At 52.4% G+C, this 26,660-nt stretch overlaps 2 protein-coding genes across 6 annotated transcripts; one reads left to right on the forward strand and one right to left on the reverse strand.

Moving 5' to 3' along the window:
• On the reverse strand, window positions 1-26,437 carry Tk1 (thymidine kinase 1). Its single transcript, XM_027923952.3, has 9 exons — window positions 26,359-26,437; window positions 12,686-12,848; window positions 9,410-9,583; window positions 9,298-9,329; window positions 8,379-8,489; window positions 5,667-5,760; window positions 1,180-1,269; window positions 815-934; window positions 1-717 (listed from the first exon to the last, which is right to left on the reverse strand). Exons 3-9 carry the CDS (start codon window positions 9,473-9,475, stop codon window positions 526-528), a joined length of 705 nt encoding a protein of 234 aa, XP_027779753.1. The 5' UTR covers window positions 9,476-9,583; window positions 12,686-12,848; window positions 26,359-26,437; the 3' UTR covers window positions 1-525.
• Window positions 9,721-26,007, forward strand: Afmid (arylformamidase). 5 transcript variants are annotated; one of them, XM_071603667.1, is made up of 11 exons: window positions 9,721-9,836; window positions 11,339-11,429; window positions 16,046-16,150; window positions 16,226-16,274; window positions 17,461-17,546; window positions 17,640-17,712; window positions 17,879-17,976; window positions 18,173-18,251; window positions 18,330-18,471; window positions 18,668-18,772; window positions 25,686-26,004. In XM_071603667.1, exons 1-11 carry the CDS (start codon window positions 9,777-9,779, stop codon window positions 25,863-25,865), a joined length of 1,068 nt encoding a protein of 355 aa, XP_071459768.1. In that variant the 5' UTR covers window positions 9,721-9,776; the 3' UTR covers window positions 25,866-26,004. The 5 variants fall into 5 exon arrangements, with proteins under 5 accessions (XP_071459768.1, XP_071459770.1, XP_027779751.1 ...); XM_071603669.1 differs by lacking the exon at window positions 25,686-26,004 and adding an exon at window positions 19,228-19,418 and having other exon boundaries at window positions 9,722-9,836; XM_027923950.2 differs by lacking the exon at window positions 25,686-26,004 and adding an exon at window positions 19,426-20,346 and having other exon boundaries at window positions 9,725-9,836.
• Window positions 26,438-26,660: the final 223 nt, after the last annotated feature.

Raw genomic sequence — 26,660 nt, forward strand, 5'->3', positions numbered from 1 at the left:
GGCCCCCTCCCTCCCCTCCCCTCCCTCTCTACGAAACAAGCCCCTGGGGTCTGAGCCCCAGCTGGCTCTTGCCACCCATGTGAAAGATGATGTCATTCTGCCAAACATAGGAAGGGCTTTCAGCCCAAAGTGCAGCAGTGGTCAGCAGTGCAGGTGACCCTCAGGAGCAGCCCCGGGCTTTGTGGGGATGGGCTGAAGTGTGGTGCAAACTTTCCAAGGAGAACAGAAACCCGCGGTGGCGGCACCAAGGAGGAAGCCAGCCCGCAGCACCCATGTCACAACAGCATGCCACTCTGCCCTCAGCTGCAGCAGCCAGACCCCAAACCACCCCAGGGCAGACCTTCCCAGCAGCTGGGAGAACTGAGAAAGGGCCCAGGGAGGGAAGATGTGACAGCAGACCAGGCACAGGGAGGACTCCTGTCACATGGCAAGCCCCACAGGCAGACCCTCCTGCCCTCCCCAGGCTCCTCAGAAGGCCACACAGCGTGCAGGGGCAGCAGCAGGGCCGGGGGCAGGTCCTGGGCCTCAGTTGGTGGGGCTGCACTGCAGGACCTGCTGCGGGGCAAAGAGCTTCCGGACAGCGGCGGCTTCCCCAGCCCTCCCCAGTGCGGGGCAGTTCTCCTTGTTGTCCTGCCCTGCAGGCTGCACGGAGGACTTCTTGAAGTAGCAGAGGCGACACACGGAGTGGTACTTGTCTGCTCCTCCGATCACCTCGACCTGGCAGCAGGGACCAGAAAGGCATGGGAGGAGGGGCTGGGACAGGGAGGGGGCGGTCCCACGCCCTCCCCGCCCCGCAGCAGAGGGCGGGCGCTACCTCCTTCTCCAGGCCCAGCCTCTTGGTGTAGGCGGCTTCCCGGAAGCACTCCATGCACACAGCGGTCAGCTTCACCACGCTCTCGGCCAGGGGCACCAGGTTCAGGATGGCACCAAACGCCTGCGACACGCGGGACGGGAAGTGCTCAGCCACCTGCCAGGCTCCACCCTTTGACCCGCAGCACTGGGGCCAGGGACGTTCGCCGGGACCTCACTTCCCCCGAGTGCCACACCCCGCGGACCCTCTGCCCACGCAGGTGCCTGCGGCAGCAGATGGCACCCCGGCTGGGCAGACCCGCTCTGTGCCCTGTGCCCGCTGAGGCCCTCTCCCTCCTCGTCCCACCCGAGACCCGGGCCAGGCCGCACCTTCCTCTGGAAAGTCCCGTCCAGCGCGGCCACGATCACGGTCTTGCCGGCGTTGGCCATGGTCTCACAGAACTCCACGATGTCAGGGAACTGGGGGGACCCGGAGAGTGAGCTCGGGCCAAGCAGGACCGCCTCAGCCAGCACTCTCTCCAGGGTCCCCAGGGCAGGGGACCAGGTCACCCACACGCCCTCCCAGCTGTGGGTGACGGGCATGCCCGCCCACTGCCCAGCCCCCTCCACAGCAAAGCAGCAGCCAGGTACCAGTACTGGCACTGGACTGCTGCACTGGAAGGGGCATCTCCACATGTCCTTCCCTCATGGCCCTCAGAAGGACCCAGCCCTGCCAACACCTTGCTCTTGGACTTCTGGCCTCCAGAACCATCAGAGAATCAAGCTACGGCGCTGTTTGAGGTCCCGATGGGGCTCCAGGCGTGCAGGTCATGCTACCATGGACCTTCAAGGGATGAGCCAGTCGGGCGGCAAGGAGCCCGCCAGGGACAAGCCTGCCCACTGGGTTGAGTTTCTGCATCTCCGGGGAACCTGCAGCCAGCCAGCCCGCCCTTTATTTTTGATAATTGGGGACTAAGCCCAGAAGGGCTTAACCACTGAGTCACATCCCCTGCCCTTTTATGATTTTTTTTATTTTGAGACAGGATCTCACTAAATTGCTTAGGGGCCTCACTAAGTTGTTGAGGCTGGCCTCAAACTTGGGATCCTCCTGCCTCAGCCTCCTGAGTCCCTGGGATCACAGGCGGATGGATCCCACCCAGCTCAGCCTACCATTTCTGAGAATCTTGATGGGGGAGGGATTAGGAGTCTGGAGGTGGGCTTTCATATTCTTCCACACCTGCCAAGAGTTGGGTGCTCACAGCAGGGCTGGAGCGAACCCTGGCACAGAAGTGCACTGGCACCCAAGGCTCAGGACAAGGGCCACAAAGGACAGCAGTGGAGGACATGACAAAGTGAAAAAAGCCAAAAGTCCCCAAATAGCAAAAGACTAAATGACACGCCAGAGACAAAAACCAAGCAGGTGAACAGGAGAGAGATTCACGGGTGGTCAGGAACCAGCCAGCTACTGCACCTCCACCACCACCAACAACAGAAAAGTGAAATGGGGGGAACCCTAAAAAGGCAATTCCCAAGAGAAATAAATACAAATAACCAAGAAACCCGGGAAGTGCCAGCCACGCTGGCCGTCAGCACTGGGAAGCACCGTCGGGGGCCTGTGCACACACCCAGAGGCCCGGCAGGTCCCGCCTGTCCTCTGCTCTCCAGGCCACCCTCCAACTCTTGATTCTTTCCAGGTTTAAGGTCCAGGCCTTGGCCAGCAGCTGGCCTGCAGCCACCTAAGCTGCCTCTCCACCCTGATGGCTCTATCACACCTCGGTCCCCAGACAGCCACAGGCAGGGCTTCCCCAATGCTGGGCGCCCGGGTTCCTTCAGGCCCTCTCTGGCCATCCCCAGAGGGCATGTCCTGCCTTAACTCTCCATGCCCCTGAACTCACAGCGGTCACCATCTGACGAGTGTAAGCTCAGGCAGGGGCTGCGGCTTGGTGCTGCTGCCCCACAGGACAAGCTTAGGAACCGAGTGAGACTGGCGTCTTGGCCCAGCGACACACACAACGGTCACAGCTTGTGATACGGACCCACTCTGTAGAAATACGTACCCTAAAGATCAGAAGGATCTAGGTCAACATGTTTTCTTCCTTTTCCTGGGCGGTGAGAGAAAGAGCCCTCAGCAGCCAGAAACTGGCCTGGCACTTAGAGGACCCTGGTGGTGGCTACAGTCAGTTTCTTTTTGGACTGGGGATTGAACCCAGGGGCACTCCACTGCTGTGCTACACTTCAACCCTTTTTATTTTATTTGGAGACAGGATCTAGCTAAATTGCCCAGCCTGACCTTGAATTTGTGATCCTCCTGACTCGGCTTTCCAAGCTGCTGGGATCACAGGTGTGACCGCCCACCTAGCTAAACAATTGATATTAGGAGCCAAAATCAGGCAAGGCCACTCTGACCAGGATGAATGAGACAGACAAGACCCCCCCCCCCAGCCCTGTCTGAGCAGACAAAACACTATCTAAGCCAGAAAGCAGTGGACGCCCAGCAACTCACCACACATCACAGCTTGGGATATGAACCGCTCTGTAAAAACATGTACCCACAAAGATCAGAAAGGTACTGGGGCCAACCTAGCCATACACTGGTGGCCTCCTTCCACACACCCTCACCTCAGCTTCCTGAGGGCACCTGCTCAACGTCAAAGCCCTCCTCCAGAGGGACCCCGCGGGACCCCAGGTCCCCACCCACACCAGGCAGGAGAGCCAGGCTGTCAGCCCGAGGGCTGTTCCCGGTGGTCTCTGGCTGGAAGACACCCACACAGCAAATGACGGACTCCCATGTATGCGCTTCACTTTTCCTAAATTAAGCCTGTTGTGTGTGTAGCAAATAGAAATAAAACACACAACGATGAGAAACAGACAGAAACGGTCTCCATATTGCCACGCGGGGCCACGGGCACTGTGAGCACACACCCTGGCTGGGGCTTCAGCAGACCCTCACTGCCCTCCACAACCACGGGACAGGACAAGGGCCCAGCGGCTGGGCAGTCTGGACATGTTTTTCTTTTGTTTGTTTATTTTGGTGGCCCTGTGAGTGCTAGAGGAGCACTGAGCGCGGAGCTAGTCTCTGGCCCTGGTGATAGTTTTACACTGGGTGCAATAATTCCTCAAGAGCTGGAATCCAGGCTCTGGAACACCAGGAGAGCTTCCCAGAGCTGACTCCCGGTCCTCAGGTCCATTCTGAGAACACAGCGGGAGGGGACAGGGAACGTCCACCCTCTGTCCAAACCCAGCTCACCTTCTTGCCGGGAATCACTGTGCTCAAAAGCACATCGAGGATCTGAAATGTGCCTGGCATGCCCAAGGCGGGTGGGCAGATGCCAGCTCCCAGAGGTCAGGAACCCAGAGTGGGCACCGGCAGCTCTGAGTCCATCTCAGAGAGGAGAGGCCCCACATGTGGGGTAGGGAGCCTGTGACTTACCAACCAGCCCAGCTTCTCCCTCCAGGGAACAGAGCAGGCTCTGCCTGGATGACGGGCCTTGCTCAAGCTGTAGGCTTAGGTCAGCAGAGGTGACATAAGTGACTTCTAGACTGGCCCATGAAACCCACACCCAAAGTGTGCTCTGGATTTTCCTTTCCATTCTGAATGGGACCCCGCTGTGATAGTGGCCAGCCCCATGGGCAGGTTCTCCATCAATCGAGTTGGAGCCACATAGGACCACGTAAGAAATAAGTTCCGACTGTGTGTCACGCTTTTATCAAATCACCATGTGGCATACCTTGAATATATTCCATCTTCACCGGACGATTAAAAAAGAAATGTGTGGGCTGGGGTTGTGGCTCAGTGGTAGAGCACTTGCCTAGAACACATGAGGCCCTGGGTTCAATCCTCAGCACCATATAGAAATAAATAGTTAAGAATATCGTGTCCATCTGCAACTAAAAAAAAAAAAAAAAAGTCAGCCTGTAATCCTAGTGATTTGGGAGGCTGAGGCAGGAGGATAGAGAGTTTAAAGCCACCCTCAGCAACTTAGCAAGGTGCTTAGCAACTCAGCGAGACCCTGTCTCTGAATAAAAAGGGCTGAGGATTGGCTCAGCACCCCTGGGTTCAATCGCTGGTCCATCCTGGGGATTGGAAAAAAAATGTCCATCCTGCTCAGCCTCTGTTATTTGGGGTGCATTTGTCGTAGTAGCTTTCACTGCCCTCCCTAATGGACTGGAGGTGAAATCAAACCCGCCTAGGGGATGAATTAAACTAAGGCCCATTGAGAGCGGGCTTCAGCTTCATTCATCCAAGATAAACCTGCAACAACAAAACCCCCAAAGCACAGGTCAGGAACCGAGACCAAGGACAGCCTGCAAACTCCACCCGGGAACGTGCTTCTGAAGCAACAGAAACGCAGTCAGCTGGAAAGACTAACCCCGGACTTTTCAGACGGACTATAGAACAAGGGATTAAAGGCACGACCAAAAGAGTAGATTGTTGAGCTCCCCTGGACACCCTGTTCTCCAAGACCAGCCAGACGCCAGCAGCCTTCCCGCGGAACACAGCGGTGCCACACCTTGCAAAGCAGCAAGGCTGACGGGCCAGCCCAAACCAGGAGGCGACCACGTTTCCACCTTCCCACCCACACATCCTGGCTGCAAGAACTGCGAACGGACACGCTTCAGCAAGGAGAAAGATCAACCCCCAGGAACAAGCAGAGGAGACAAGGAGCCAAACAACACTCCCCACACACAGTGTTAGAAATCTAATCTGTTTTGTTCACTAAACTATTTTTAAGGGTTAAAAAAACCCTATATGACTGTGACGTGGAAGCCAGTGAGGGAATTCAAGGTATTCGGACGCGAGTCGAGGCACGTGGGCCTTGTTACTGCACAGAACCTCTAAGCCAGCGCGGGCAGGGGAGGCCAGGACAAGCACTTACGAACTGCCCCTCGTCGATGCCGATGACAGCCGCACCCAGGGCCTCCTGGGCCGTGTCCCGCAGCAGGCAGGCCGGCAGAGCATCCATGGTGTTCCTGGCAAGGGAAGACAGGGTGAGCAAGGCCGAGGGAGGGGCCCGGGACTAGATATGTGTGTGTGTGGCCCTCGTGTGGCACCCCCGCCTGCAGAGCTCTAGAAAGCTAGCCGTTAGGGGAAAGGCTCTGGGAGAATACAGGACCCTGTTCAGAAGAGCATCTGTTTACACAAGTCATCTCAAAGTCCAAGATGAGCCTGCGAAGCTCTTCTCTCCCGTGCCCTGGGGGGGAGCGGGGCCAGACGGAGCCTTGGAAGCTCTACTCTCTGGTGCCCTGGGATGGGGGGCAGACAAGGCGAACTTTGGTTTTTGTCTTTTCGCAGTACTGGGATGGAATCCAGGGCCTCATGCATGCGAGGCCAGCACTCTACCACCGAGCCAGCCCAGGGGAGACTTCTCCATCAGGGATAATACCCACAATAGCTTTGGGGCCAACAAAATGTTTCCATTTCTTTTAAAATTCTGAATAGTCGGGTGTGGTGTCGCATGCCTATGATCCCAGCCACTTGGGAGGCTGAGACAGGAGGATCCTGAGTTCAAACCCAGCCTCGGCAATAGCGAGGTGCTAAGCAACTCAGTGAGACCCTGTCTCTAATAAAATACAAAAAAGGGCTGGGGAAGTGGCTCAGAGGTTGAGTATCCTTGAGCTTCACTCCCTCGTACTGCCCTCCCCCCAAAAAGAAAATACAATTCAAATTTTCAAATATGTGAAAATTTTCAAATTTTCACATAGGAGCTACGGGTGTAGTTCAGTGGCAGAGCACATGTCCAGCATATGCAAGACCTCAATCCACAGCACCAAAAAAAAAAAAAAAAATTTTTTTCTTTTGGAGGAGAGGGCCCACAAATGCCATGTGGCCTTGGGCAGCCCATAAACACCAAGTCAGGCTAAGAGGTAAGCAGTAGGGCAGTGACCCACAATTCCCTCCCTCTGGCACCTCCAGAAAACTAAGGAGCCCTCCAGGATCACATGGCTCCTCGCTGGCAGAGCCAGGCTGATCCCAGGCTTGAAGCGTGGACCTGCTGTCATCGGGCTGGGAGGATCCCACCCAGCCGTGCTATGAGAGGCATGTGTGGGAATGTTCCAGTGCCATTAGGCACTGTGCACCTCCCATCCCCCTAGCAGGCCATTTCAGGAATGGAAAGTGGTGCCCTGTCCTCTGCCTTTCCAAATAGTTTCTATGTTTTTCTACAATGTTGTTTTCTTCTGTTCCCATTTCTGCCTAATCTTCTGAACTAGAATTCAGAGAGGATAGTTTCCTGAAGGCTCAGCAGTTTGTAGCTGTATTTGTAAAAAATAAAGCACTTCATGACTACTACTTAGTTATTATCTTTCAATAATAACATTCAAGATCTGGGAAGAACATGAAACAACATTTTGTGCATTTCAAATTCCCTCTTCCTGGGCTGGGGTTAGGGTTCAGTGGTAGAGCACTTGCCTAGCATGTGTGAGGCACTGGGTTCGATTCTCAGCACCACACATGAATATGGAAAAAAAGTGAAAATAAATAAATTCCCTCTTCCCTCTCCAAGCACACAAGGCCAGAGGGAGGACAGGAGCAAGCCAGCTATGGCTTCGACCAGGGTGGTATCTCTCCTGTGAGAGTGACTTGTGACCCCTGGCAGGGCTCTGTGATCTGACCTGTCTGGAAGGCACATGGGACAATTGCCCATCACCTCCCCTGCTTTCACTGTCCTTCTGGATGCTCACCCCATCCTGGCAGTGGACACCATGGTCATGAACCACCAGGAAACAAACATGGAGGGGTACCGACCACATCAGCTAGCCTGGCCTGGCCAGAAGGGTTGCTTGAACCCTGGCACTCACTCTAGGCTGGGCCACCGCTCCCTCCACGCCACCTCCCACCCCAGGCTGGGCCCTGGGCAGCTCTGTTCTTCAGACAGCCAAGAGCAACCTAGGGATGTAGGCCCAGGACGCACATGTGGCTCAGCACAGCTGTCACTGGGTCAGTTCCAGAGGACTGGGGAAAGGGTGCCTCTGGCTCACAATACCAGCCCTGCTCTGCGCCAAGGAACTAAATTTAACCTTGGCCCTGAGGTTGTAGGCGGAAATGTTCACAGGATTTAGGCAGATAAACATAACACCCGGAAGTGTGAAGGCCACAAGATGATAGGGAGCCAGCGAAGGACAGATGACCAAAACACGAAACAAGAATCAATGCACAGGCCAAACAAAACCCGTGTTCAGCCTCTGCACAGGTGCAAGCTCTAGAGCAGGGTTTCCCCATGTTGGGCACCATGGTCATTTGGGGCCTGGTTTTTCTGGGTGGCAGGGGCTGTCCTGGACAACACAGGATGTTTGGCAGCATTCTTGACCTCTACCCATCACAGGCTAGAAGCATCCTATCCCTCTTCAGCAGTGACAACTAAGGATGTCTCTAGACATTGTCAAACGGTCTGGGGGGTGGGGCAGGAATCTCTTCACCACTGCTGAGAACCACTGGCCCCAGGCCTAGGCCACCTTGCCAGGCACCCTGGAGGGCATGCCAATTTGAAAGCCAAGAATCAGAGTTACTAACAATCCCTGCTAAACAAAGCTGCAGTGTGTTCTGCGCCTTGGGATTTTCCAGGACAGGATCAGAGGGAGCAGTGACTGACCGGTCGTGAGTGGAGAAGCTGTTGCTGTAGCGGGTGTCTTTGGCATATTTGATGACAAGGCACTTGTACTGGGCGATCTGGAAGCGGCGGACTCGCCTCATCAGCTCGGTGCTGCAAGAGTAGAAGGTCAGGAGAGGCCAGCCTGCAAGGCAGCTCCCCATCGCCCTCTTGTGATGCACAGCCTGAATCCCACCACTATCCAAGAGCAGAGCGTGGGAAGAAAGGGCAGGGAGTCCACGGAGACACCGACCGGCCCACAGGGGGTGCTGGGCATCACTTGGGAGCCTGGTATCAGTAACACCCGCAGGGGGCTGGAGGCCAGAGTGCTCCATGAGTAGGGTGGCCAGGAATGGTGCCCAGCCAAATGGTCCCAGGAAGGACTGGAGGTGCAAGGTTCTTAGGGATACTGTGGAGACTGTGGGCAGAGGCTGGCTGCATTCCAGGGTCATCTTACCCCAGAGCTATTCAGAGTGAACACAGGGCAACAGGGAAAGCTCTTGCTTCTGGGAAAGAATTCCGACCCCGGGCTTCACCCTCTAGCAAGAAGCTTGGGAATGGTCCCTTGCCTGGGGGAGCAAGGCTCCTAGGCTTCAGGAAGTTTCTTTGGCCACATAAGGAAACAGCTATAGAGTGGGGGCGTCCAGACACTCATTGCCTGGCCACAACTGGACGCCCTTGTGAGGACGTAGAGGGGTAGGTGCTAAGCTGTGGCCAGCTGTGGCCGGCTGCAGAAAGGCTTGACCTGGCGGGCGGGCGCAGGCTTCCTCTGGGACCGGATTCCAGGGAGGACAGGAATGCGGGCGGGAAGGTGCAGGCCAAGGCGGTGCAAGCTGCTCTGGAGGGGACCTCCGAGAGGGGCGGCCGGCCGGGGTCGCGGGGGTCCCAGGGAAAAGGTCCGCCCACCCCGAAGGACCATTACCTTTTTCCCGAGAACATGGGCCCGAGAATCACCTAGGAGGGAAGGAGAAGTCACTGTGGCCCGCTCCACGCGGGCACCACCGCCCCGACCCCCGCATCCCCCGGCCCCGCACCTGGATCTGCCCCCGGGTCTTGCTGGGGGAGCCGGGCAGCACGGTGGGTAGGTTGACACAGCTCATGGCGGCTCGGAGACCCCTTCAGCAGGCAGCTGCACTCCCACTACGCCCCGCAGGTTCCCGCCGATTCGGCGCCCGTACCTTTAAACTGCGCACTGGCCAATCAGGAGCCTGCGCCACCAACGCAGCCAATCAGCGCCCGGCGGAGCCGGCGGGAGAGAGAACCTCAGTAAGTAACTCAAGAATTGGGCCCCCGAGGGGCGGGAACAGGGCGGTGGGCGGGGAGGGGCGTGGCCTGGACGGAGCCCCGCCCCGCTGCAGGGGGCACTCGCAGGCCGCGGGTCTTTAGTCTGCGGACTGCGGCATGGACGGGGCGGGCGTGGGTGGCGGCGGCGAGGCGGCCTGGAGGAAGCTGTCTGCGGAGGTAGGCGGGCTGAGGGGCGGCCGGGGCCGCGGGGTGCGCCCGGAGACGGGCTGGGAGTCCGAGGAGGGCCCGGGAAGCCGTCGGCAGGTTCTCGGTAGCCCAGGCCCGGGTCCCGCCGGGTCAGACTCCTAGGCCGGCGGGAGGCGGGAGCGCCGTGTCGGACTTAGATCTGAGTCTGCGCAAGGGTCGGGTCGGGGTCGGGGTCAGTGCCTGTGAACCCCCAGAAGGGGCCGGGTGGCACCGCGGCTGGTGTGAGGTTAGAGGAGACCTGCCCAGCACGGTGAGTGGCTTTCCTGCGTAGTGTGCTCTTATACCAGTGCGGTAACCGGGGCCAGCGACTGTCCTGCCCAGGGAACAGTAGCCAGCACGTGATGAAGCTCAGATGGCGTTTGATGCTAGGTCCTTCTGTGAGGACACTGTCCTCAGGTTTCCCCTGACTGTGGCTTTGAGCCCTTTCTCCAAACCTGGTTCCTTGTTACCTTCTGTATCAAGTCTGGACGTCTTGGCCCTGTGTTCAAGACCCTCTGGCTTCTAGCCCCAGCTCTCCAGCCTCCCCTCTGCTCTAGTCTTCTGGCCAGGCAGCATGTACAAACTGACCTTTGGTTCCCTCCTCACCTCCGTCCCTTTGACTGCGGGTCAGCCTCCCACCAGCATTGCGCTCTGTCGCTCTGTCGGAGGCCGCCCTGAACAGGAGCTTTGCGCATATCTCTTGTTTGTAAAGAGGTACTGGACTGGCATTGCACCCACTGCGGTGCATGTGGGCTTACCTCTGCGGCTACAAGAGGTGCAGCTCTGGGAGTGGGCGTCACCCCATGGGAGTGAGTTACACCCTCCTGTTTGTTGTAATATTACCCCTTGCCCTTTTTTGGATGGAACATTCCATCAAATGGCTCCCCTCAATAAATTGGGCTTTGGAACGTGCTCCAGCGCACTCTCTCTCTCTCCTGCCTCTCGTGTTTTTCTCTTGCCCCCCTTGTGAGAGCTTACATCTGAAGGGGAGAAGCCGTCTGAATTGCCCGAGAAAAAGGTACTTTCTCTGTATGTCTGTGTGATTATTTTGTGCCAGCCCAAGTTTACCTGAGTGACCCCGGTTCAGTGGCCTGAGCTGGATGGGGAGGTGAGCTCCATTCCAGCAGTAGACACCCTGCTGCCTGGCCTCTGTGGTCTCAGTTGCTGGAGGAGTGGGACCCATGGTGCCATTAACTGGACACCTTTATGGGACTGCATCTCCCCATGAGGCTGTCAGCTGGCTAAAGGCACAGCTGTCCCCAGGGGATCCAGACCATGGATCCTAGGGTGTCTTCATTGTTTGAAGTACTAATGGGGCAGTAGTGGAGGAGTGAGGAGCAGTGGCCAGGTGGAGGTTGGAGGGGCATGAAGGAAGCTGAGGCATCTTCGAGAACCTGGGGGCTTCTCAAGGAGAGGGGAGCCTGAGGAGTGGGAGGGATGGGGGACACATTCAGTTGAGAACAAGGGTCTCATGGAGTCTGTCTGTCCTATAGGAGCTGGAGAACCAGTATGCGCCCAGCAGATGGGTCATCCGAATGGGAGCAGAGGAAGCCCTGAGGACCTATAAGCAGATAGGAATTGAGGGTACCATATTGTCTCTCTACAGCTGCCTTGGGTGGCCGTTAGCATGTGGGCAGTGGTTTGGTATACGGGGGGAAGGGAGGAGCCGAACCCCAGAGTCTCGAGGGGCATTTCCCAAACACCAGGCATTGGATAGGGGGCAGGTGCTCAGACCCTCACTGCAGGGTGGGTGGAGGCAGGAGCAGCCCAGGTGAGGGCAATGGCTCTGTTGAGCATACTCAGCCTCCCTTCCTGCTCAGCCAACTGTCGTAGGCCCTAAAGGTCACATGCCACGGTTGGCACAGGGAGGTGAGGTGAAAAGAGGAAGGCTCCTACCCCACTGTTAGGCCGGTGGTGTTTATTTATAAAAAGCAACAAGCCTTTTTCTTCTTGAAAGAAATCAGGGTGTGTGGTGTGTGGGCTGGGGTCGTTGCTCAGCAGCAGAGCGCTTGCCTAGCACATGAGGCCCTGGGTTCGATCCTCAGCACCACATAAAAACAAATAAATAAATAAAATAAAGGTATTGTGTCCAATTACAACTAAAAAATAAATATATAAAAAAAAAGAAATCAGGGTGTGTCAAAATGAAAAATAGAAAGGGCGGGGATGTGGCTCAGTGATAGCACAGCCCTAGGTTCAATCAATAAATGAGGGTGCGGGAACCTGTACACACGTGAGTGTCCCCGTGGACTCTCTCTGTCCTGTGCCTGCATAGTGCTGGGCCAGGAAGCCAACATGGCGGATTCATGCTGGGCAGAGGCAGCCCAAGAGGAAGTGTGGCCCGGAGGCATGGCTGCTCAGTGGGGTAAACCGGACTTTGGCAAACCTGCCTGTTCCTGCAGCTGGCCGCAACCTTTCACAGGATTCTCTCTGCCTTACAGAGGCAGCTGTCTGGGATCCCAGGGTGGGTGGTTTTTCAGACTGAAATAGCCAGGAGGAGAATCGGGCTTCTGGGGAGTTTGTTCCATACATTCCATCCTCCTCCCTGTCTGTCCTCAGCTTCCTGGGCACATCAGGGTCCTTCACTGTGCCCAGCTCTATGCTGTATGTACCTCAGTTTGCACAGTGAGAGAGAGAGAGAGTGTGTGTGTGTGTGTGTGTGTGTATGTGTATGAAAGTGTGAGCTTGAGAAGACCTGTTTGCCTGTCTTAATGGCCTGCAGGGATAAAAGAGTTGGCCCTACTGAGAACAGGGTAGGATATCAAAAGCCAGAGCTAAGCAGAGTGCTATGCCAGTGATCAGAAACAGCAGGTCTCTCCACAAGCCCTGGGGGGCTGTACCTTGACAAGCTCTTGCTCCCCTTCCTCTTCCAAGGCTCCAGTAGACCCCGCAGAGCTGTGGGTAGGACTAACCCACTTCACAGATGCAGATCCCGAGCCCATGAACAGGTGTGGCATGTACAGCCGGCTTGTGCATGTGTTGGGTTGCAGCCTGTCTCTATTTCTAAAAAAGAAACAAGATCTTGCTATGTTACTCAAGCTGCTCTTGAACTCCTGGGCTTAAGGATCCCCAACTCAGTATCCTGAGTAGCTAGGACTCCAGATGTGGGCTATGCAGTGCTGGGGATTGAACTCAGGCCTTGCTCGTGTTAGGCAAGCACTCTACCTCTGAGCCCCATCCTTGGCTCCTAAAATTTTGATAGGTTATTTGTTGGTGGTGGGGTTTCCTATTGCTAGGGATTGAACTTGGGGGCACTGTACCACTGAGATATATCTCCAGCCCTTTTTATTTTTTATTTTGAGGCAGGGCCTCACTAAATTGCTGAGGCTAGCCTCAAATTTGGCAATCCTCTTGTCTTCACCTCTCCAATTGCTGTGATTACAGGTGTGTGCTACTGTGCCTGACAAGGGACTTTTTGATTTTTAATAAGTATTTTATTAAGCCCATAATCCTAGTATGCTGAAGGCTAAGACAGGAGGATCACAAGTTCAAGCCCAGCCTGGGCAACTTAATGAGACCTTGTCTCAAAAATTTAAAAAGGGCTGAGGATATTGCTCAGTGGTGGAATACTCCTGGACTCAGTCTCCAGAACCTCTCACACACAAAAATTATTATATTAGAATATTGACCTTGATTACTGAGTTCGGTAGTCTCACCCCCTGCTTAAATTTGGTGCCTGAGACAGGAGGTTGAAGACTTACCCAAGCTGATACAGCCAGTGATGGGGGCCCCTTCCCCAAGCCAAGCTTCCCGTCAGAGTAGGGCACATAGATAAGGGGTGGTGTTGGTCAGGCATGTTAGCTGAGTGTCCAGCCCTAGAAATCAGGTTCCCAGATTTCAGTGCAGTCTGTGGGACTCAGAGGCTGCCTCATTGGAATCAAACTTCCAGGAGATGGAAGGAGGATATAAAGCAGATGATGTTGGGGAAATGGTGAAAAATAAAGCCTTCCGTCCCAGAAAAACCTCTCCACGAACACAGAAGAAAAGAAGGTTTATTATTGAGTAAGGGTTCAACCACACTTCACTAGGACTCCCCGCAGGTGATCCACCAAAGAGACTGCAGATCCAGGATGAAACCCCATCCTCCCAGAGCCAGGTAGTGGCACCTCACTGCCCTGCTTCAGAGCCCTGACAACACCATTTGCCGCACTAGTCCACCCTAAATCCACCTGGAAATTAGAGTGGCCATGATTGTGTTTGCTGGTTGCCTTTATCCAGAAAGGGTGGGGGGAATTCCGTATTTCACAAGGAGGAGGGTTTGCAACTTAGAGCTCAGTGCCTGCAGAGGGTGGCCTCCTCCCGCCCTCCCCTGGAGTCTGAGGGATAGATAGCCTCCCACGAGATGGCTCCCAGGCCCTTGAAGTAATAAAACCAGCAAGACTCATTTAACTTTCAAAACTATTTGTACACATTTCAAAGGGGTAAAGATTTACAATGGTAGGTTTCCTAAAATAAATGCTCCACGAAAAGAGAGGGTTAAACTTTTCCTTTTTTGTACCAGGGAGAATTAACCTTTCTCCTCTGTTTTTCCTTTATATCCACCCCCACTGCCTCGACCTAGACCTCACAGTGGGGTGTGTTCCTTCATCCCTCTCCAAGTCCTGGCCTTCTTGGGGCTGGGCACCTGGAGGACAGAGTCAGCTGCCCTGTGACCTGCTAAGACCCCTCAGGAGCAGGAGGCTGGCAGATGGGGCTTAAGAACTATTTCCTCACCGATGGTTTTTGAATTTGTTTTACCAGGACCTTCAGTAGAAACACGTTTTATGCTAAACATAACGCAGTATGTACATATTGTCCAGGTGCTAACAGACGCTTACAGCACAATTCTTCCTAAAGGCTCTAGATTCAGAGGACACGAGGGTGGTTGCCAGGCATTGGGACAGGAAGGAGTGTGGAGGTCATGTTTAATGGGAACAGTGTCAATTTAAGGAGATGGAGAAGTTCCAGAGAGGGCTGCACGGTGTGGAGGAACTTAATGCCACTGAGCTCTGTCTGCACTTAGAAACGAAGGGCTGTGCTGGGGCTCAGGGGCAGAGCTCACCTAGTGAGTGTGAGGCACTGGGTTCCATCCTTGGCACCACATAAAATTAAATAAATGAAAAATAAAGGTATTGTGTCCATCTACTAAGAATTAAAAAATTGAAGTGGTAAAAATTATGTATATTTCACCACAATTTAAAAATATTTTACATCATTTTAATACATGTGTATAAAAAAGTGTACACAAAATACTTTTTGTGTATGTGTGTGTGTGGTTCTAGAGATTGAACCCAGGGCTGTTGTACCACTGAGCCACAACCCCAGACCTTTTTATTTTTTGATACCAGGGACTGAATCCAGGGGCACTTAACCACTGAGCCACATCCCCAGCCCTTTTTATTTTTTATTTTGAGACAGGGTCTTGTTGAGTTGCCTAGGCAGGCCTCTAATTTACAATCCTGCCTCAGCCTCCCCAGTAGCTGAGGTTACAGGCGTGAATCACCACACCTGGCATACAACACTAATTGATGTAGGATACACTGTTCCAAAAATCTGAAATCCAAAATGCTCCAAAACCTGAAGCTTTTTGAGCACCAACATGATGCCATAAGGGGAAAATTCCACACCCAACCTCATGTGAGGTGTCGCAGTCAAAATGTAGGCACCCTAAAAATACTGTAAAAATTACCTTCAGACTACATGTATAAAATGCATATGAAACATCAGTGAATTTCGTGTTTAGACCGGGGTCTCGTCACTAAGAAATCTCTTAGTTTTGTCTCTAGTCTTGTTTCTCTAGAGGCTTATTTTCCCAAAAGTTTGGGATAGTTTGTGCCTCTTATGGTGCGTAGCAAAGCCCAGTGCCTGAGATCAGCATGCAGTACAGTAGAGGGAGAAAGGTGCCTGTCAGAGCCACAGGTCACGGCCAAGACTGGGGAATCCTCTTTCACGGAGGGACTCTCAGCTGATACTTGCTTGTCAACCCAGCCTGACATAGAAATTGCTGCTACCCACCCAGTGGCATACCCTTGTAAGCCTAGTAACTTTGGAGGCTGAGGCAGGAGGATCACAAGTTCAAGGCCAGCCTGGGCAACTCAGCAAAATCTTGTCTCAAAATAAAGAAGGGGCTGGGATGTAGCTCCATGTAGGGCACAAATGAGATAGAGAAGAAATTGCTGTGATCTGAGCTTTACTGGCAACTCATCTATTTCCTGAGGCAGCCACTAGGAAAGCCCGTGACACCTGCAGGAGCCAGCTGCATGTCCCCTATGGAGATGGTGACGGGGAGAAAATGGACATCTACTTTCCTGACCAGGCATCTGAAGGTGAGCCAGGTGGGCTGGCAGTCCTAAGCAGGCAGCGGTGCCTGGCCCTACCCTGCACTCTCTTTTGTGTTACAGCCTTGCCTTTCTTCGTGTTTTTTCACGGAGGGTACTGGCAGAGTGGAAGGTGAGTCGGGGATTGGACAGTGGAGCCAGGGGAGACTCGGCTCTCTGGGGTCCCAGGATTGCTGCAACAAACGGCTTGCAGCTTGCAGCTTCCAGCAGTGGAAATCCATTCTCAGGCTGCTGGAGGTGGAAGTCGGCATTCAGGGTGCCCCTGGAGTTGGGCGCTCTCTGAGGTTCTAGGGAGGGGAGGAGGATCCTTCCTGGCCTCTTCCCAGTTCTGGTGGCTCCAGGTGTCCCTTGGCTTGTGGCTGTATCACCCCAGCCTCTCTCTGCCTGCAGCTTCACTTCATTGTTGGTATCCTGTCTCAAATCTCCCTCTGCTTGTTGTTAGAAGGATAACAGTCATTGGATTTAAGGCCCTTCCAAATCAGCTCGAGATTTTCAGTTCTGTTTGCAAAGATCCTATTTCCAAATAAGGTCATATCTGCAAGTTTTGGGAGTTAGGATTGGTACATGTCTTTTTAGGAAACACAATTCAACCCACTATGCCCAGTGAGAAAAGCATGTTTGGACAGCTCTCACATCAAGGGAAAATCCAGGGTGACTAACTGTCCCAATTGCTTAGGACAGAAAGATCTCCCAGGATCTGGAGCTTGAAGTGCTTGGGGGAAAAAAAAAGAATGTCCCAGGCCAGCTGGGACAGTGGGTCACCATGAGCTAAGAAGGGTATTTGGAGCACACTGATGTTCCCTAGCGCCCTGTTACAGTTGTCTGCCAGGATCCACGCCCTTCAGGTTGCCTACAGTTCTGACCTTCAGCTCTCAAAAGCAGCTTAGCTACGCGCAGTGGCACAGGCCTGTAATCCCAGCGGCTCTGGAGACTGAGGCAGAAGGATCTCAAGTTCAAGGCCAGCCTTGGCAATTTAGCCCAGCCTGTCTCAAGATAAAATATGAAAGGGCCGAGGGTGTGGCTCAGTGGTAGAGGTGCCCTGAACTCAATCCTCAGCACCAAAAAAAAAGAGAGACAGAAAGAAAGGCAGCTGCGGCAGCCAAGAGGGAACATATTTGTCCCTATTTTTTAGGTGAGGGAACCAGGCTTAGAGGGTGAAGTCCCCAGTTGCACTCTTCCCTCTGCCACGCGATGCTCTGCTTGCATGGGACATCTGGCATGTGGTGTGTCTGGGACATAGGAGAAGCAGCGTGGGGGACGAGTGGCCTCCAAGTGTCACTTTTTGTCTCTTTCTGCAGTAAAGACGAATCTGCCTTCATGGTCAACCCCCTGACAGCACAGGGAGTGGCTGTGGTGATAGTGGCATATGACATTGCCCCCAAAGGTAACAAGGGTGTCCCTGCAGGCTCCAAGGCCAGTGGGCTTTGTGGGAGGAGAGCCCCTGATGGATGCTGACCCAGCCTGTGCTCCCGTTCAGGTACCCTGGACCAGATGGTAGACCAGGTGGCCCGCAGCGTTGCCTTTGTTGAGAAGCGGTATCCAAGCAATAAGTGGGTGTCGCTTTTCTTGTTGGATCACACTGGGTGGGAGGACACTGATCCAGGCCCACTGGGCACAGCCAGGCTGCCTGCCCCTTTGGCCTGTGGAGTGGAAGGCAAATTGGGATCCTGATGCTTTGAGGAAAGTGAATGCAAACCCGGCTGTCTGACACCCCAGGGGAATTTACCTGTGTGGACACTCTGCTGGGGCCCACCTGGCTGCCATGGTCCTCCTGACCAACTGGACCAAGCATGGAGTAACACCCAACCTTAGAGGTATCTGCAGGGACTGCAGCCTAACTGGGCAGCCTTCCCCTTCCCCAGTAGTGCTGAGGGTTTGGGCCAACTGCTCAGAATCCTAATGGCCAGGAGTGGCTTGACTTGGAGGGCTCTGTTCGCCTGGAGCAGGGCGTTCTCAGCCTCCTGTCCACCCCGACCCTGGTCTTGCCCCACCTGAATTCCTCCCTTGCAGGCTTCTTCCTGGTGAGTGGGGTCTATGACCTGCAGCCCCTCGTGTTCACCTCACAGAATGCTCCTCTCCTCATGACCCTGTGAGTTGCTTGCCCTCCTGCTGCCCTGCCAGCCTAGGGCCTGGCTGCCTGTCCTGACCCTGCCCCACCCTGCCCCAGGGAAGATGCTCAGAGGAACAGCCCTCAGCGGCACCTGGAGGTGGCCCGGGCACAGCCTGTGGATCCAGCCTGCCCTGTGCTGGTGGCTGTGGGTCAGCATGACTCCCCCGAATTCCACCGCCAGTCCAGGGAGTTTCAACAGGTACTCAGCACCCAGTCTGTCTGGAGGTCATGGGTCACATGGTTCACTCGTTCTCTCTTCATTTTGCCCAAATGGATCCCAAGACCATGTCAATTACCTGACAAGTGTTTACTGAGTACTGCCATGTGCCAGGCGCCTGTGTGTCCCCCTCCCCTCCTGCAGCCTCACACCTACTCCTCCTCACTCCCCCACCCAGGCACTGTGCCGCGGTGGCTGGAGAGCCTCCTTTGAAGAACTGCGTGATGTGGACCACTTTGAAATCATTGAGAACCTAACCCAGAAGGACGATGCACTCACCCAGGTGGGCCACAGCCCTTCCCACTGCTTGTATCCCCCTCACTGGGCTGTATGGGTACTGTTGAGGGAGTGGGAGGGGCTGCAGGCAGGAGCCACCTTGCCTGGGTCTCTAGCATCCAGAAGGCTAAGGCCTGGGCCCTGATGATGAGAATCATCTGTGTGTCACCTGCCTGTGAAACAGCCCCAGGGCATCTCCTGGTGATCCAGGGGAGCCCTAGCTACTGTGCTAAGGTGAGGCTGCAGAGGGGCAGGGAGGAGAAACACTGGCCTGTATGTAGGCAGGAAAGCAAAAGCCAATTCCATAAATATTTATTGCAACTTTAATATAGAGAATGCCACAATTAAAAATCAAAGGACAAACTGAGAAAAATATTTGTCACAAACATGGCAGTTATAGAGAGTTAACTCCCACCCCAGGAGGGCACTATATTAGTCCCACTTTTTTTTTTCTTTTTTAAGACTTCTGGTTCTGGGGATGGAGCCCAGGGCTTCTGGCATGCTAGGCAAGTGCCGTACCACTGAGCTGCTCCCCCAGCCTACTAGCTGCAGACAGAACAAACACCCACACAACCTAAGAAAGCCCACCTGTTTCTTTAATGGAATCCTACAGTAGCCACAACAGTCCTGAGGCTTTTGGGTCTTCTCTTCCTGCAACAGATCATTCTGAAAACCATCTTGCAGGAGTTCTGACCACATCTGGCCCCACCCGCAGAGAGCCCCTGGAGCCATGCTGTCTGCCTGCCCCAGCCCATCCCTCCTCACTGCTGATAACACTGGCAAAACCCTCCATGTCCTCCAGCTACTCAACCTGCATTAAACCCCAGGGAAGTCCCCAGGTCAGTGCTGAGATACCCACAGCCACCTTTTGGCCATGTCTGGCCCCTTTACTTACTGACAGGGTATGACAAAAATGACTTGCCTCTGGCTCACTGTTTTGTACACCTTGTGACAGTTGTGAGTATCAAATTGGGATAACCGGGGCCAGGCGTGTGGCTTAGCCGTAGAGCACCTGCCTGGCATGGATGGGCAAGACCCTGGGTCCCACCCCCAGCACTTCACAAACAGAAACCAGAGTCACTAGGAAGGAACCCTCCCACACATGTGCCTCCAAGGCCACTGTGAGGAATCTCTCAAACTGCATCCTGCACAGGACACCTGTGACATGTGCCCACCACTGAGCAACCTAGCTCCTACAACAAGCCCTATGGCCTGGGTGCCTCTTTGAGAACAGTCTATGCAGACCCGTCCTTTCTTACTTTTAAATGCCCCCTCACCTGATTCATCTCCAAATCCTAAGATGTGACCTGAAAAGTAGCCTCGACCAGAACCACTGGTGCCAAGATGGAGTGGTTTCTCTCGCCACTGCTTATTCACTGGACTTTGCTGCAGAATTAAGAAATTTCTTGGGGCTGGGGATATAGCTTGGTTGATAGAGCGCTTGCCTCACATGCACAAGGCCCTGGGTTCAATACCCAGCAACACACACACACACACACAAATTTCTAAAGCAAAAACATAACCTACAATGAAAACAGCTTTTGCTTAAAGATGACAATAAAATGTTGCAATTTTTAAAAATGCCTCCCTTCAACCTCTTCAGATGCACCTAGGGTCTACCACAGCATGTGTCTGGGATTGTAATCCCTGTCTGTTCCCAAATAAACTCTGAAAAAATACTTTTCCTGGGCCTCATACCAGACCTGCAATCTCAGCGACTCTGGAGGCTGAGGTAGGATAACCAAAAGTATGAGGCCAGCCTCAGCAATTTTGTGAGATCCAGTCTCAAATTTTAAAAGGGTTGGGGTGTAGCTCAGTGGTAAAGTACCCTGGGTTTAATCCAAACACCACCACAAAAAAAAAAAAAAAAAAAAGGATGGTCTCTTGTCATTCATTTCAGACCCACAAACTGAGAATGGTTTTACATTTTTAGAAAACTGAAAAAGAAAAATAATGAATATAATGCCATGAGACGTAAAAATCACATAAAGCTTAAATTCCAGCATCCATAATACATTTGTGTTGGGACCCAGCCCTGCCCATTCACAAGGGGCCACCTGGCCCTCAAGTCTCTCCCTGACCCCAGAGAGTCTGCAGAGCCCTGGGTAACAGCTTCCCAAACTGCCTTCTGCTTCAGTCTTCACTCTGCCCCCAGGGGCCTGTGCAAGGGGCTGGCTAGGTCCCCAGCCACCACTGCACCCTGCCCCACTCCTCTCCTCTCCAAATATCTAGCAGTTCAAGAAATGCCATGTTGATGATCTGCAGTTGTGTAGCACCGTGCCCAGCTAGTCTTTCAACTTTTCTTTAAAGTGGAATGAAGTTGGTCATGGTAGTGCATGCCTATAATCCGTTTCGGGAGACTGAGGCAGGAGGATTGCAAGTTGAGAATCTAAAGCAACTTAGAGAAACGGTGTCTCAAAATAAAAGGTAGAAAAAGCTGGGGATGTAGCTGAGTGGTAGAACTCTCCTGGATTTAATCCCCAGTATTTAAATAAAGTGATATCAAAATTGGCTGGGGTGTACCTCAGTGGTAGAGTGTGTGCTTAGCATGTGCAAGGCCCTATGATCAACCCCAGCACCAAAATAATAAACTTTTTTAAAAAGTTATTACCTTCAAAGAAGAGAAGTCAGCAGCCCAGTGTGGGGCTAGAAGGCTGGAAGTAACAAGATGTGAGAGGTATCGTCCTTTGCCCTTACTGGAAAATGACTCTCAGACCCCCTGTTCCTATCAGATGAGACAGTGATTTCTCTTTACAGCAGATTTTTTTAAAAAATATTTAGTTTTTAGTTATAGGTGGACACAATATCTTTATTTTATTTTTATGTGGTGCTGAGGATTGAACCCAGTGCCTCAACGCATGCTAGGCGAGTGCTGTACCTCTGAACCACAACCCCAGACCCCTTTACAGCACATTTTTTTTAAAGTAATGGCAGGATTTACCACTGCTATGAGTAGGGAAGGGGAGCTGGCCCTGTGGATGGGCCCCCATTTTGCCCTGGTCTTTCCCTAACTCTCCACTTAACTTATCAGAACACTGGCCCAGCCCCCATCCCAGGGTTCCACAAGGTGGTCCTCCTGAAAATCCAGGCCTCAGCAGGCAGGGGTGTCTGCTGGTACTCAGGCCTCCACACATCTGGAGTTTTGTTGCAGAGTGGCCCCACAACTCTCCAAATCTGCTGCCAAGAGCTGGTCTGGGGTGACATCTGCACCCTTTCCGCTGCACCCTTCCAGTACCACACTTCCCAGAGGAGTCAAGACTTCAACACAAAAACCCAAACCAGAAGAAACCTCAGGGAGTATCTTATAAAATCATCTTGGAGTGGAGCCTTTCCAAGCATGACAATATCAACCAACAGCAAAACAAACTAGTTAGAGATAGAAAACAAACATCAGACTGAAAGTGATTAATAGGAATGCCAACATTTTACATTTTTGTGGGGGAAAAACAAACATACTACCAAGTCAAAAGACAAACAACAAATGCAGGGATGGGGATGGCCGTGACAGAACAAGTGAAGCCCAGTCCCTTACCAGGAATCTGGCAAAGGACAGGCAGGACCTCAGAGTCCCAGAGAGGAAGTGGAGAAAAGGCCATCAGCCTCCCTCCTAGAGATACAAATCAAAAGAAGCACAAGCTGTCTGTGCTCTCAGAGGGCAAAGATCGGGATGCGGGAGGCTATGCCGAGCTGTCTCAGCACCTCCAAGTGGCCTTGAGGACACCTGTAATCCCAGTGGCTGGGGAGGCTGATAGACAGGAAGATGGCAAGTTCAAAGCCAGCCTTAGCAAAGCAAGGTGCAAAGCAACTCGGTGAGACCCTGTCTCTAAATAAAATACAAAACAGTGCTGGGGATGTGGCTCAGTGGGCAAGTACCCCTGAGTTCAATCCCCAGTAAAAGTGGTCTTGACCTTTTCACATTAACCAGGGAGGTCACTGACCCTGTGAACCCAGCAACCAATAGAAACCCAACAGAAACAACACAGCCTCACCCTTTCCTCCCAGCCATCTGTATCTCTTAATGTTTTTTCTTCCAATTCTGTTTCACAAGATTGCTCACAATTTTCTTGTGAATTAAGCTGAGAGATAAATCCAACCTATCAGTTTCTTATCTAATTCGTGATTGTTACTGGTAGAAATGGATAAAAAAAAATTTCTTTGCTAACAAACTGCACATGGTAAATATTTTTACTAAAACTGGTATAAACCTCAAAAGACTTTTTAGCTGCTAAATTTTTATGCTAAAAAAGTTTTGAGAGGCTGGGGTTGTGGCTTAGTGGGAGAGTGTTTGCCTTGCACATTTGAGGCACTGGGTTCGATCCTCGGCACCACATAAAAATATGTAAACAAAATAAAGATATATAAAGAAATGAACATTGGGCTTTAAAAAAAAAAAAGTTTTGAGCTGGACACAATTGCTTACACCACATGGGTGTAATCCCAGCAGCTCCAGAAGCTGAGGCAGGAGGATCATTAGTTTAAAGCCAGCCTCAGCAACTCAGTGAGACCCTGTCTCTAAATATTTTTAAAAAGGGGTGGGGATGTGGCTCGGTAGTTAAGTGCCCCTGGGTTCAATCCCAGTACCAGGAAAAAAAAAAAAAAAATCTTTACTTGAGCTAGGTAGAAATAATGTAGAAAGTTGGAAATCGCAGAAGATATTACTGGTAAAAATTGGTATAACCAAAACCTGGTGATTTAGATACTTGTTATAAAGTCTTAGGGAAAGTGGGGAGTTGTCTAATGGATAGTTTCAGTGGGGAGATTTAAAATATATATTTTAGTTGTAGGTGGACACACAATATCTTTATTTCATTGTTTTACACAGTGCTGAGGATCAAACCCAGTGCCACACGCATGCTAGGCGAGCATTCTACCACTGAGCCACAACCCCAGCCCCCTTTTTAATTTTTTAAAAATATTTTTTAGTTTTAGGTGGACACAATATCTTTATTTTATTTTTATGTGGTGTTGAGAATTGAACTCGGTGCCTCACGCATGCTAGGCGAGCGCGTTACCACTTGAGCCACATCCCCAGGCCCCCCTATTTAATTCTTTTTTTTTTTTAAAGAAAGAGAGAGATAATTTTTTTTTAATATTTATTTTTCAGTTTTCGGTGTACACAACATCTTTATTTTTATGTGGTGCTGAGAATCAACCCAGAGCTCTGCACATGCCAGGCGAGCGTGTTACTGCTTGAGCCACATCTCCAGCCCCTTAAATTCTTATTTTAAGACAGGGTCTTGCTGAGTTGTTGAATCCGGCTTTGAGTTTGCAAACATCCTGTCTCAGTCTCTGAGTGGCTGGGATTACAAATATAACCACCGCAGCAGTAACAATACAGTATTTTTGAAATCTTAGGGAAAGGATCTCAGCATCTGAAGTTTTCAGTAAAATGAAAATTTACATTGAAAAAAGGTTGGAACTTGTTTATGCTAAATAGAAAACGAATCACAAAAACACAATGGCCTGATGGAGAAGACACCAAAAGATAATGTTTCCTTCCTTTTTTTGGTGGTACTGGGGATTAAGCACAGGGCCTTTTGCCTGCTAGGCAAGTGCTCTCCCACTGAGCAGCTCTTCTTTTTTCTCTGAGATGGAGTCATGCTGTTGCCCAGTGTTATAGTTTGCATCTGAAATGTCTTCCAAAGTCTCATGTGTTGCAATGCAGCAATGTCCAGAGGTCAAACTGATTAGATCAAGAGGCCTTTGATCTCACTAATGGGCTAAGCCACTGAGGCATCATAACTGAATGGACTGACTGCAAGGTGATGGAAACTTGAGAGGTGGACCCTCACTGCAGAAAGGAGGTCCCCAGCCCAAGAAGTAAGCATCCTTGCTCTGCCACACCCTTCCACCATGATGTTCTGCTTGGTCACAGGCCCAGAAACAATGGAAGTGGCTGATAATGGACTGAAACCATAAGCCAAAAAAAACCCCCCCAAACTTTCCTTCATTGAGTTTTCCTCAAATATTCTGTCACAACAACAAAAAGCTGATGAACACACAGGCTGGCCTTGACCTCCTGGGCTCAAGTAAGCCTCCTCTCAGCCTCCCGAGCAGCTGGGACTATAGGTGCATGCCATCACAGCTGGCTGCCAGAGAATAGTTTTCAATGAATATCATCAATATTGGTGGAACTCAGATCCTTGGGGCATCCTAGGTAGGTTCCATACCCACAGAGACAAAACCACAGATCAAACCATGTTCCCCCAATGACTGAGATGTTTGTGGTAGGGTAGGTTGGCTATGTACACATGTTCTCTGGGGGATCTCACTAGTAGGCACATGTCCTACAGACAGAGCTTCACAGGAGCATGTGCCTGTTGGTTACTGTACAGTTCACAGTGGCAAAAAGAATTGAAGCTACCCAGTGGGAAAGTAGGAAAGATCAGGGTATACCATACAGAATACCATGTAGATACAACGGAAGTGTAAGGTCTCTGCGTGATATGCTGCCAGTTGAGAAGGAAGGGCATCAAACAGGGTGTGGGGATGGTCCCACTTGTCTGCTTTTTAAAAAGGGTTTATAGACACACATGCACCTGGAAGGGCATTTAAGAAATTGCTAAAAAGCTTCCCTCTGAAGAGTACAGCTATGGGAAGACTTCACTGGACCATTTTTTTTTTTTGCTTTTACAATGCGGATGTGTAAACTTTGTAATACAGGAGAAAAGTGTTCATAAAATGTTTGGATGAATATGATAAGTGAGGTGATGTCTAACACAACCACCTCAAGACTGGTTTGATCAGAACTTGAATTTGTTGTCAACTACTTGAAAACCCAGAGTTCACATGGACATGCAAATTTTTTCCTGAAAATCCATAGTCCACATGGCTGGGACTGGGTGGTGTACCCTTCAGGAGGCAGGCGCTCTGCCTTTGCCTCAACAAAACTCTCCACCTTTATATTCCCACTCCTGTAGGTGTTTAAGATCCAGCAAAGGCTGAAGGGCCTGCAGAGCCAGGACAAAGTGAGGGGCTTGAGCTTTTTTCAGACATGGTGTTGGGGAAGCAAGAAATGCAAGCACAAGTCACCACCTGTGTCACTGGCCAGAGGAATCTCAGGAAACAGTCAAGTTGTGCAAACCAAAATAAAAACTTGAGTTAGGCCTTCCAGGTCACGCAGTTGTTGCCTTATCATATTGGATGGTAACAGCACTGCCTTGTGCCCCTTAAAAAGCCCCCTGACCCAGTTGTTTGACCAGAGCCCTGCGCCTACCCACAGTCTATGAGACAGGCTTGCCCATATCCCAGCAGCAGGGGACTGATCTAGGAGAGTCGTCGCCCAACACAAGAGCCAGTGCATTTGCTCATAAGGCCAACAGGGACATTTGCCCTGGGCCGTGACGCTGAATGCTCAGCGGGCTGCTTCCTGCAAGTGGCTGCTTCCTGCAAGTGGCTGCTTTGGAGAGTCACTGCAGACACAGAGGGTGGCCCGGTATGAACAGACCCCTGGCAAGGGGGGTGGCTGGAAGGTGCAGCACCTGCTTCAGGCCAAGCCAGCAGCCACACCAGGGCGCTGTGGCCCTGCTCTGGGCCTAGCCTCGTGGGCCACGGGAGTGCCTGCGCCCCTGGACTTCTCTCGGAGCCACTTACTTCTGTGGTCACATTGCGGTCCTGCCTCCGAGACGGCCCCCGGTCTACCTCTGTCTCCACAGGGTCCTCCCCCACCGCGGCCGCCCGCCTGCATTTCAGGAAGGGCTCTGAAGGCAGCCTGGTCCCCACGTTTGGGAGGCACGTCAGGATGCCGGGCTCGGCTGCGCACACATCCACTCGGCCTCTCTCCCGCAGCAGGTGCCGGGCCTCCGGGTGTGCGCCGCACGGCACCGGCGAGGACCTGCGGCGAGCCGGCAGGGCGTCAAGGCTCACCCGGAGGCGCCGGTAACTACCTGCACCCG

The sequence above is a fragment of the Marmota flaviventris genome, chromosome 17 (assembly GCF_047511675.1).
Source record: "Marmota flaviventris isolate mMarFla1 chromosome 17, mMarFla1.hap1, whole genome shotgun sequence".
Taxonomy (NCBI): Eukaryota; Metazoa; Chordata; class Mammalia; order Rodentia; family Sciuridae; genus Marmota; species Marmota flaviventris.

Bases quoted from the DNA above. Each gene is read 5' to 3' on its own strand.
- Tk1 (XM_027923952.3), bottom strand. From the start codon at position 9,475: ATGAGCTGTGTCAACCTACCCACCGTGCTGCCCGGCTCCCCCAGCAAG. The intron at 8,490-9,297 runs GTAATGGTCCTT...CTACTCTTGCAG, and splicing joins CCCATGTTCTCGGGAAAAAG to CACCGAGCTGATGAGGCGAG. The intron at 1,270-5,666 runs GTAAGTGCTTGT...GGGTCCCCCCAG, and splicing joins GCATCGACGAGGGGCAGTTC to TTCCCTGACATCGTGGAGTT.
- Afmid (XM_071603667.1), top strand. From the start codon at position 9,777: ATGGACGGGGCGGGCGTGGGTGGCGGCGGCGAGGCGGCCTGGAGGAAG. The intron at 9,837-11,338 runs GTAGGCGGGCTG...TCTGTCCTATAG, and splicing joins GGAGGAAGCTGTCTGCGGAG to GAGCTGGAGAACCAGTATGC. The intron at 17,977-18,172 runs GTATCTGCAGGG...CCTCCCTTGCAG, and splicing joins AGTAACACCCAACCTTAGAG to GCTTCTTCCTGGTGAGTGGG.